Genomic DNA, 12,698 nt, shown 5'->3' with positions numbered 1-12,698 from the left:
GATGTGCGATCATGTGCCTACGCAAAGCAGTTGTACCTAGGTGGGTGTTGGACTTCCCACGACTCAGTTTCTTTTGGCACAGGTTGCAAATGGCATCGCTGTTGTCAGAGGCAGACACACAAAAAAAATGCCACACTGCTGAGCTCTGCAATGACGGCATTCTGGTGGTGGACACAGCATGCGTTGATTAGCGTGCTGTCGGGCTGACCCCGGGTGCCGATGCATGCTGTCTGACTGTGCCACTAGTTCCTTGCGACGACCTCCCCCTGCTTCCAACTCGTCTCCTCCTCCTCTCTGTCTCCCCATCTGAACTTTCGCCCTGTTCTTCTTCTTGCCGAGCGGGCACCCACGTGACATCCATGGACGCATCGTCATCATCAACCGCTTCACTTGTATCTGACAACTCAGCAAAGAAAGAAGCAGCGGGTACAACATCATCATCATCACACCGTACGTCCATGTGTGTAATGCTGCCTGACTGAGACATATCCCTGTTATCTACATCCTCTGGCAATAATGGTTGCGCATCACTCATTTCTTCAAACGGATGTGTAAATAACTCCTCTGACAGATAAAGTGAAGCGGCTGTGGTGCTAGTGTTGGTGGTATCTTGAGAGGTGCCCGAAGCTAAGCTGGAGGAGGATGGTGCGTCAAGGTTCCGAGCGGAAGCTGTAGAAGATTGAGTGTCCTGTGTTAGCCAGTCAACTATGTCCTCAGAACTTTTCAAGTTCAGGGTACGTGGCCTCTGAAAATTGGGCATTACCCCTGCGGGGTGGCCTGCCTGTGCCTGTAATTTTTTGGGGGATTAGTGGTACTATGCGTGCAAGCTACTGTGAGACCAGATATGAGTGGCAATGTGCACTGGCAGAGGTTGCAGAGTACACGCTGTAGGCCTGACACCCGCTTGAAGACAAGTAACTGCTATTCAATCTATAACAGTGAAAAAAGTGTTTTAGTTTTAAATGCACGCTTTAGTGACACCAGATATGAGTGGCAATGTGCACTTGCAGAGGTTGGCAGAGTACACGCTGAAAGCCTGACACACCCGCTTGAAGGACACTGACTGCTATTAGCTTACAGTGAAAAACTTTTTTTCTTTTTAAAGGCACGCTATTGTGACACCAGATATGAGTGGCAAAGTGGACTGGCAGAGGTTGGCAGAGTACACGCTGAAGGCCTGACACCCGCTTGAAGGACACTGACTGCTATTAGCTTACAGTGAAAAACTTTTTTTCTTTTTAAAGGCACGCTATTGTGACACCAGATATGAGTGGCAAAGTGGACTGGCAGAGGTTAGCAGAGTACACGCTGAAGGCCTGACACCCGCTTGAAGGACACTGACTGCTATTAGCTTACAGTGAAAACTTTTTTTCTTTTTAAAGGCACGCTATTGTGACATCAGATATGAGTGGCAAAGTGGACTGGCAGAGGTTGGCAGAGTACACGCTGAAGGCCTGACACCCGCTTGAAGGACACTGACTGCTATTAGCTTATAGTGAAAAACATTTTTTCTTTTTAAAGGCACGCTATTGTGATACCAGATATGAGTGGCAAAGTACACTGGCAGAGGTTGGCAGAGTACACGCTGAAGGCCTGACACCCGCTTGAAGGACACTGACTGCTATTAGCTTACAGTGAAAAACTTTTTTTCTTTTTAAAGGCACGCTATTGTGACACCAGATATGAGTGGCAAAGTGGACTGGCAGAAGTTGGCAGAGTACACGCTGAAGGCCTGACACCCAGACGCTTGCAGACAACTAACTGCTATTCAATCTATTACAGTGAAAAACAAAATGTTTTTAAATGCAAGCTATTGTGACACCAGATATGAGTGGTGGCACTGGGCAAGTGGGCACAGTATCCACTGTGAGCCTGACACAGAAGCTGGCAGGCAGGCAACTGCAATTACATTACACATAAAAAAAAAAAAGCAGACTGATGTTCTAGCCCTAAAAAGAGAGAAGAGATCAGATGAGTCCTTCAGGACTGTAGTGGACACTGAATACCCTAGCCTAGCTATCCATTTCCCTATCAAATGAGCAGCAGCTACACTTTCCCTCCTCTATCTAAGAATGCAGCTTCAGAATGAATCTAAAATGAATGCTGTACAGGAGGTGGGAGGGTCTGGAAGGAAGGGTCTGCTGCTAATTTGCTGTAATGTGTCTGCTGACCGTGAGGCACAGGGTCAAAGTTTACTCAATGATGACGAATAGGGGGCGGATCGAACCGCGCATGTGTTCGCCCGCCGTGGCGAACTCGAACACGCTATGTTTGCCGGGAACTATTTGCCAGCAAACAGTTCGGTACATCACTACTTGGGGGTTATTAGGTGGGGGGAGGGGGGGGGGGGGGCAGGGGAGGAGACACTAAGTCACTTGATCTGTAAATATAATAAACAATCTGTGGCTGTCACCTTACCATCTGTCATCTTTTTATTTTTTTGCTACCTCTTGATTGGACAGGAGACACAGACCAGACCAGAACTCTTGTCCATCATGGGAAACGGAGCTGCTTTTTTACCCAAATTCCCCCCAAAATTGCCTCTTCTCCATTTCACTCACGTTTTTTTCTGGTGCCAGGGACGGCATTCTAAATCAAGAACCGACCATGTCTGGGCTTGTTTAAGTCAGTTCCCTAAAGATTCTGTGTGGAGGCTCAGAAATCGGAATTTCAACAGATCACCAAATCTGTCCAAACTGCAGTTCAACCTGAAACAAATTTCCAAGTCTAACATACACTTAATGAATACATTTTACAATGCCTTCTACTACAGTTGTTTTATTAATTCCCCAGAAGTTTAGATTCTTTGTAGATCTCCATTTACAATTTGCTATAACTTACACATGCTCTACCGAGCTGATACTTACTTCACCTGAAAGTCATCAGCAGCCAGTTTGGCATTATCAATCTCAAGCAGCAGTCGGGTATTTGCAGTGATATTATCTGCAATCTGAAAGAGGTAAAGGGGTGAAAGAGTCAGATCTATATGTATTGTGATAACTGTAATTTGATGAGGAACACTCTTATAAAATACATTACACAAATCATAGGTGGCATAACTACTAACTTTCATATTAGCAAGTATTTTATTGTATTTTTGGAAAGTATTTTATTGTTTTTTATTGTTTAAGAAACCCATGCCTGTGCAGACCATCCATCACTATTGAGCTAAGCTGCCCTGTCGGCATCCTGACTTGAAGTACAGGTAGGAGTAAAGGGGCCTGGGGGACCTATTGTGTATTACATTTGGGGAGTGCATTAGGGGGGAGCCTATTTAATACACTGCTGCCCCCCCTCAGGGAAATGAGGAGGGGAATTGGGGCACTATCTAAGGGGGGGGGGATTGGGGCACTATCTAAGGGGGGGGGATTGGGGCACTATCTAAGGGGGGGGATTGGGGCACTATCTAAGGGGGGGATTGGGGCACTATCTAAGGGGGGGATTGGGGCACTAAGGGGGGGATTGGGGCACTAAGGGGGGGAGATTGGGGCACTATCTAAGGGGGGGATTGGGGCACTATGGGGGGGATTGGGGCACTATGGGGGGGATTGGGGCACTATCTAAGGGGGGGATTGGGGCACTATCTAAGGGGGGGATTGGGGCACTATCTATGGGGGGGATTGGGGCACTATCTATGGGGGGGATTGGGGCACTATCTATGGGGGGGGATTGGGGCACTATCTATGGGGGAGGGATTGGGGCACTCAGTGGCGTACTAAGGGGGGGGCGGTCCGCCCCTAGTGCCATCATGCAGGGGGGTGCCACCAGGGCTGGCCAGGCTTGTAGTTCAGTGAGCTGTGTGGCTGCACGGTTGCCATAGCAGCAGGGGCGCCGGGCAGCCGACACAGCTCACACGCAGGGGCTGGCAGCAGGAGCAGGAGATCTGCACGGAGATTTGGGGGCAGAGCCAGAACAGCCGTGGGGGCGGAGCCAAGCAGGATGTGGAGGTGGAGCTAAATGCAGCCTCATACTGCTGCACACAGAGGGGAAGCAGGAAGGAGTCCCTGCTTCCCCAACTACAGCACAGGAGGGACTGGATCCACTCCTCCTCCAGCCCAAGCTTACTGTAAGTGAGAGAGTGTGTGCTGTGTGTAACTGTGATTGTGACTGTCTTTGACTGTGTGTGTGTGTGTGTGTAACTGTGATTGTGACTGTCTTTGACTGTGTGAGTGATTGTCTGCCTGTGTGTGTGTGACTGCCTGTGATTGCCTGCCTGCGATTGTCTGTGTGACTGTGCATGTGAATGTCTGCCTGTGATTGTCTGTGTGACTGTGTGTGTGATTGTCTGCCTGTGTTTGTCTGTGTGATTGTCTGCCTGTGATTGAGGGTTTGAGTGACTGCCTGTTACTGTGTGTGTGACTGTCTGCCTGTGATTGTGTGTGTGTGTGTGTGACTGTCTGCCTCTGATTGTGTGTGTGTGACTGCCTGTGATTGTCTGCCTGTGATTGTCTGTGTGACTGTGTGTGTGTGACTGTCTGCCTGTGTGTGTCTGTGTGTGTGTGACTGTCTGCCTGTGATTGTGGGTGTGTGTGTGTGTATGTGAGTGACTGTCTCTGACTTTGTGTGTGTGTGTGACTGTATGATTGTGTGTGTGTGTATGTGTGTGACTGTCTGCCTCTGATTGTGTGTGTGTGTGTGTGTGACTGTCTGTGATTGTGTTGTGTGTATGTGTGACTGTCTGCCTGTGTGACTGCCTGCCTGTGACTCTGTGTGTGACTGTGTGTGTGTGTGACTGTCTGCCTGTGATTGTGGGTGTGTGTGAGTGACTGTCTGTGACTGTGTTGTGTGTTTGTGTGACTGTCTGCCTGTGATTGTGTGTGTGACTGTCTGTGAATCTGTGTGTGTATGTGTGACTGTGTGCCTTTGTGATTGCCTGCGTGTTTGACTGTCTGCCTGTAACTGTGTGTGAGTGACTGTGTGTGGGACTGTGTGCATCTGACTGTGTCTGACAGTCTTCGCCCTGCAGTGAGCCGGCAGCCAGGATATGATGTAATCGCAGCCTCGGCATCATTACAGGGCGTGCGATGGACCTGTGCAGAAAGAGCACAGAGAGCCCAGCAGCAACCACTGACCACCAGGGACTGAGGATCTACTCCAGCCCTTCTAGAGCAAGGTAAGACTGGTCGTAATTATTAAATGTGTGTATGTATATGATGTTTGTGTGTGTGGCATCAGACAGCCAATGACAGCATATTACCCCATCCCCTAGTGAGAAATTTTACTGCTCCCCCTCCTGCTTTGACTGTGGTATCTTATGTGCCCCCCACATATATTGTTCCTAGAGTCGCCACGATGTCTGCATGTGTGTCTGTGTGTGACCGTGTTTGTGTGTATATGTATCTGCATGTGTATATGTCTGTATGTGTATTTGTGCAGACATCTAAAAATCTCTCCAACACTGCACACAAATACCCTCATGCATTTCAACGTTAACACTACATACAAACCCCACCATTATATATAACCATACCACTGCATTCAAATACCACACAACACACAAATGCATGCTTGCATTCAAACGCCAACACTACATACAAACAGTGGCGTACACATGACCCATGGGGCCCCGGTGCGAAAATTGATCCGTGGGCCCCCCCCCCCCTCGCGCTTACTCTGCGCAGGCCGGGGCAGCAACACATGGCGGCGGGCACCTGGTCGCAGGGGTTGCGACCGCGGTATGTACGCCACTGCATGCAGATGCACACACACTTAAAGGACCACTACAGACACCCAGATCACATCAGCTCAATGAAGTGGTCTGGGTGTCAGGTCCCTCTAGTTTTAACCCTGCAGCTGAAAGCATAGCAGTTTCAGAGAAACTGTTATGTTTCACTGAGGGTTAATCCAGCCTCTAGTGGCTGTCTCACTGACAGCCGCTAGAGGCGCTTCCGCCATTTTAAGACACTGAACGTCCATAGGAAAGCATTGAGTAATGCTTTCCTATGGGCGGTTTGAATGCGTGCGCGGCTCTTGCCGTGCATGCGCATTCGGAGCTGAGAGGCGGAGGGATCCCCAGCGCCATGGGAGTCCGGCGCTGGAGAAAGGTAAGTGCTGAAGACACACACACACTCTCACGAACAAATGCATACACACTAGCTAACAGACACACACATTTACTGACAAAGACACACTCAGCGGCAGACATACATACACACTCACTTACAAAACATACACTCTCACTGACAAACACACACTCACTAACAGACATCAAACAGACTCACTAACACACACACACACACACAAACACACTCAGTAACAGACACACACAGTAACACACTCACTGACACTCACTAGCACACACTCTAACACAAACACTCACACTAACACACACACACACACACACACACACACTAACGCTCACACACACACTAACACACACACACACTAACACTCACTCACACACACACACACACACTAACACTCACTCACACACACACTAACACACACACACACTAACACTCACACACACTAACACTAACACACACTCACACACTAACACTCACACACACTTACACTTACACATGTTTTTTTTTTATTTAATCCCCCCAGCCTCCTTACCTTTTGGAGTGCTGAGGGGATTCCCTGGGGTCCAGTGGTGCTGCTGGGCTCCTGGGGGGGCCGGTCACCCGGCGGGCTGGCTGGTCCTGCGGGCGCGCGAGGGAGCACTCTCCCCTGAGTGCTTCCTCGTCAGCTCCCTCGCGCGCCGCGTACTGATACCGGCGCCGGAAGATGACGTCATCTTCCGGCTCCGGTATCAGTGCGGTGCGCGAGGGAGCTGAAGAGGAAGCACTCAGGGGAGAGTGCTCCCTCGCGCACCATCCGGCCGCGGGTGTAAGCAGGGCCAGCCTCGGGGGGCCCGGAGGTGGCCGGCTCCTGGGGCCCCCAGGAGAAGAGGCTGGCCCAGAGCGTACATACCGGGTCGCAGGGGCGGCCGGGCCCCCTGGTGGGCCGGGCCCGGTCGCAGCCGCGACCCCTGCGACCCTGGTATGTACGCCACTGCATACAAACACACCGCTACATTCACTCACATATACTCCATAAAAAAACATGCATACACAAACACTGCTAAGTGCTAAATACATAAAAACATTTTTTGGTTGTTTTTATATTTAAAGTTGAGGGGGGGTGCCAAAAATAGGACCCGCCCCGGGTGCCAAATACTCTAGGTACGCCCCTGGGGGCACTGTCTATGGGGGAGTGATTGGGGCACTGTCTATAAGTTGAGTGATTGGGGCACTATCTATGGGGGAGGGATTGGGGTACTATATATGAGGAGGGGGACTGGGGCACTATCTATGGGGGAGGGATTGGGGCAATACTTATAAGGAGTGGGATTGGGACACTATCTATGAGGAGAGGGTTTCGGGCACTATCTATGAGGAGAGGGTTTCGGGCACTATCTATGAGGAGATGGTTTGGGGTACTATATATGAGGAGGGGAATGGGGCACTATCTATGAGGAGGGGGATTGGGGCACTGTCTATAAGTTGAGTGATTGGGGCAATATCTATGGGGGAGGGATTGGGGTACTATCTATGGGGAGGTGGACTGGGGGGTAGAATGTATACTATCTATGGGGTTAGGAGGAAAATTGAGTACTATGAGGAGAATATAGTACTATATACTGGGGAGAAGAGGTGAGTAGGTTACTTCTATGGGAGAGATTGGGTACTATCTATGGGGGAAGAGGAGGAACATAGGCTATTAACTATGGGGGGAAGGGAATGGGCTACTAACTACAGAGGGCAAAGATTAGGCTTATTCTACCTATGGGAAATAGGAGGGAAAAAACAGACTATGGGGCAATAATGGGCTACTAGCTATTGGAGATGGAAATGGACTACAGACAATGAGGGATACAAATTGACCACTTCATTCACGCAGACAGTCAGTGCCCACCATACACAAGAACAGTTTGACCCACTACACACTTCTGCACCTTTACGCTCATCAAACCTCCAGACACATCCCTGCATTCACACACACACAGACTCTCCACACACACACACACACATGTCCCTACATTTAAACATTGACCTGCTCCATATATATGCACCTGTATCCACACAAACTACATACAAATATGGCCCTGCATTTACACACACACATAAAACTATCAATACAAATATGCCTCTGCATACACACAAATTGAAGTTGTGTACATACTTGAATAAATAAAATGTAATTTAAAAAAAAAATACTGTGCACAAGCATTTGAGGTGGCTCATAACGTTTCACATCTGGCTGGCAACTCAACCCCTTCTAATCTGCATTCACACACCAACATTCCCCTCCACTCCACTATCCTGCTAAAGTTGCAAATTTATACACATATAATATATATTAATATATATATATATATATATATATATATATATATATATATATATATATATATATATATATATATAGATATATACACTCACACACAAGGCTCAATGACATGGGGCTGGCATAGATTTTTTCCAGGGCTGCTGTGTATCCCCAGTCCGGCCCTGTTCACTTCTCTTTAATTTGTTCGGAAATGATCTTGAAGTGAGCATTGAAAGTTATGTGTCAATGTTTGCGGATAACACAAAACTAGGCAAGATATCACAGTCTGAACATTACATAACTACACTGTAGAGGGATCTGGATAAATTGCGGGACTGAGCAGGCAAGTAGCAGATGACATTCAATACAGATCAATGCAAAGTCATGCGTTTTGGAATAAGGAACACATAAGCAATGTATACATTAAATGTGGTAGTGTTAGGGATATCTTTAAATGAAAAGAACTTGGGAACCATTATAAATAAACAAGGCAACAGGGTGCAATGCTGATCTGCCATTGCAAAGGCTAGTGAGATGCAGTCATGTATAAAAAAAGGGTATTGATTCACATGATCAAAATTTTATGTTGCCTCTTTATAAATCAATGGTAAGACACCACCTTCAAAAGAAGGTGTAAGTTTGGGCACCAGTTTTAAATAAAGATATTGTAGAACAAGAAAAAGTGCAGCAGTGAGCTACAATATTAATAAGGAAGACTGAAAACACTATGAATAAAGGCTAGAAAAACTTAATGTGTTGTCGTTAGAAAAAAAAAAACATCTCCGAGGGGATATGATAGCACATTACAAATATATAAAGTGTCAGTACAAAGTGCTAGATGCTCGTCAGTACGTTAGCAGGAATATACAGCATACAAGTGGTTATCCAACGAGATTGCTAGAAAGGCATTTTCACAGTAAAGTTTTTTTTTGGTTTTTTTTTACAGGAACCATAAAAACATGGATGGAGTTTTCTACCAAATGAGGTTGTCTTATCAAATTCTGTAGATTTTTTTTTTTTAAATCCTGGATTCCTCACCCCCCCCCCCCCCCTCCACTCCACATTCTACATCCCACAGTAACAGACGACACTCCCTGATAAATGCAGACTTTACAGAACACAGAGAAGAGCAGATCACAGAGTGCTAAATAAAGCCGAACAACAGATAAAATGTAAAAGTCAATAAGGATGTACTTTATGGCTGACTGTACAAATGATGTTGAACCACCAATTACCACCCCACACCCCTTCTTTTTCTGTATCCCACTAATGACCCGACATATGTCTGAATAAAAACTTAAAAAAAATAGTTACAATAAAAAAAGGCCTGGGTGATTTTTTTTTTTTTTTTTTTACAGAAAACTATAATATTACAGGTTATAATTATTAAAAGGTTGTTAGTTCAAGATGGAGTCAATATGACTTTTTTCCCCTTTTGTGGCATAATTAGCATTCACTTCAAAATGGGTGTGTTGGGGTTTTTTTTTCCGACCAACAGCATACAAAGGTTCAGCTTGATAGACTTTATGTAGTCTAGATTACTATGTAACTTTTCTCTGTGAGAAGAAATTGAAAATTGACAATTACAGTGATTGATGTGCCTTGTGCTCCCAGCGTTTCTCTATGAGAAGCATTGGATTGGACAGGGATCACTAAGCATGATGATTTCACCATAGGCAGTCGGTGCTCTAGACTAGATTGAAGACTACCTCAGCACTGGAAAAGGGTGAATGTACTGGATTTTAGTATTGACATTTAGGTGGCAATAATCTAGTCAGGCAGAACAGATCAATGGGTTATTACTGTTAGTATTGCTGAAACAAACATTCTTCAATTATCTATTAATATCACTAGATTATAGAGACACTTTCCCTTTAAAACTGGACTGAAAAATATGACAATACCTCTAAATTTATGGCAATTAAGTTCAAATATAGGATTTCCTTTATAGGACAGAAGGCATATGTTAGCAAGCATTTCTACTGAATATACAACATGACAGCTGGCTATTCTAGCAAACAGAAGCATCCCAGGGAGGACGTTTACTACTCCACCCTTTATTATATACACTGAAAGATAACGCATAACGTCCATAGCTTCCTTAACTCATTAGAGCATAGCTTTCCTAAGAGAAATTCTAATATTCTAACTCATGTTGGTTAAAAAGTGCTTAGCATTGCATCATCTAAACTGTGTGTGTGTGTGTATATATATATATATATATATATATATATATAAAAATATTCAAAATCTGGCACTCTACCTTAAAGTTGATTCACTTGCAAAAAAGCCTCGGTGCTGCAAAGCGTAGGTATATATACAGGACATAGGAAGAGCACTCCAGAGGTCTTATTCAAAGGTGTTTATCTAATGAAAAAATCAATCGACGTTTCGACCATACGGTCTTTATCAAGATATCAAAACAAGTGAAACAGTGACAATATATAGCCAAACCAATAAAAAGCATGATCACTAACCTGAACAAGCTGTGTATCCCCAGGCCATGTGTGAACGCCAGTGTGTGATTATGAGTGAAACCGGAGTGATCCTGTCAGTGACTGATGACGTCACAGGAGTGCGACCGGAAATCATCGTGTGAGTGTATCTAGGTAACCTAGGTTACCAGTCCGTGAATACCCAACTAAACAGATATGTGAAGTGATAATTATAGAAATATGGATCAAGAATTAGATTGCTAATGATGCAGGATATTTCCAACTAGATATATAATGTGTATATATAAATAATCTAATAGCGGAAGAGGTTCCAGAGCGAGAACGATAATATAAAAATAATAAACGGGGGATAGAAAAAGAGATCAGAAATATGTATAGCCTGGGAGTTGAGATGTGCGTGATACAACTAGAAGGTAGTAGATGGACAGGTGAGTGAGAGCTGAGGAGTGTAGTGTGTGTAAGAGAAAATGACGTAACCAAAGACAAAAAAGTGACATCGGAATCTCAAGAAGACAAAAAACGTGACAAGCCATAAATGAATGACAGAGAGAGAATAAATGGGTGAGGTAATCTGATAGGACGCCACAAAGTGAGCGAAATATATACAAGGGTATATGTGTAAATAAAAGGGGAATGTGAGGGAGCGGACATAACGCCAGAAATGATGTGAAAGTGAAAGGAATGAGTGTGTGGAGAGCTCTGATGAATAAAATATATCATGACCTCAATGTAAATAGCTATATCTAGTGAGGAATAATATCCCATAATGTATGCATGGTATATATCCCTGATAATAAAACAAATTCGGCTATAGAGCCTAGGCAACTGGCGAAATAGAGTAGAACAAAAGAGTCAATAGACATAGTCCAATGACTATGCTAGGCCATAAGTATACGAAAAAATTAATTGATCTGTCTCCATATCGGTAAGGATGGGGAGATATATTTGGATCATAAGTGACAGAACAGAGCATCATAATAGATCACTACAAAAAATATTGTAGAACTATACAACTATATACAGACTGCCGGAGAAATTTTCTTTCTCAAGGAATTCTTTCAGCAATTTATCCCCAAAGAAAAATTTTTTCAAAAAAACTTTTTCAAAAATCTTCAGAAAGGTCCATGAGACATACTCAGCGAGTGTCCAAAAACGCATTAAAGGAAACATATTCATTAAGGCCTTTAGGATGTAGAGTGTCCAGTGTTTTGATCCAGTATGTCTCCCGTTGTAACAGGATCCTAGAACGATCACCCCCCCTAGACAGGGGGGGGATATGATCAATGGCCATGAATTTGAGAGTGGGTAGCCGATGGTTCATCTCTAAAAAGTGCTTGGCCACCGGTTTGTCTGTCTTACTGTCCCTGAACGCAGTCATAATGCCTGAGCGGTGTCCTCGCATTCTATCCCGTACTGTGAGATCAGTTTTCCCCACGTAGTATAATCCGCATGGACAAGATATTAGATAGACTACGTGGGTAGTAAGGCAAGTGATATGATGTTTGATGGAGTAACGCTTTCCTGAATGGGGATGGGCAAATGAGGAGCCTGTGAGCATGTGGCCACATGTCACGCAATTGGCGCATTTGAAGCATCCTGTCTTGTTATGGATTTTTAATGTTTCATACTGCTCAGGACGATCACTTAGGACTAGAATATCTCTAAGCGTCCGGTTACGTTTGAACGCAATACGGGGTGGATGAGAAAAGGCAGAATGTAGTGTGGGATCAGAAGATAGTAAGTCCCATCTCTTACGGATAGATTTGGCCATCTGATCACTGGCCGTGTGGTATAGCAAAGGTAGTGTAACTATCCTTGATTTATTGCATGGTGTCATGGGTTGTACATCTGACTTGTTGTGGATTTCCATCGCTCTGTCCAGGGAGCGTTTCAGTATTGGGTGTGAATATCCCCTCTTCAGAAATGCTA

At 45.2% G+C, this 12,698-nt stretch overlaps 1 protein-coding gene across 1 annotated transcript in view; it reads right to left on the bottom strand.

Moving 5' to 3' along the window:
• LOC134572981 (keratin, type I cytoskeletal 18-like) overlaps positions 1-12,698 on the bottom strand; it is a 102,743-nt gene that overhangs the window by 61,804 nt on the left and 28,241 nt on the right. The window contains exon 3 of the mRNA XM_063432332.1: positions 2,868-2,950. Coding sequence (XP_063288402.1) covers positions 2,868-2,950 — 83 coding nt within the window. The remainder of the gene's footprint in view (positions 1-2,867; positions 2,951-12,698) is intronic.

The sequence above is a fragment of the Pelobates fuscus genome, chromosome 9, assembly GCF_036172605.1.
Source record: "Pelobates fuscus isolate aPelFus1 chromosome 9, aPelFus1.pri, whole genome shotgun sequence".
NCBI lineage: Eukaryota > Metazoa > Chordata > Amphibia > Anura > Pelobatidae > Pelobates > Pelobates fuscus.
Note: the sequence above shows the minus strand (reverse complement) of the source record. Positions and strands in the feature narration are given on the sequence as shown.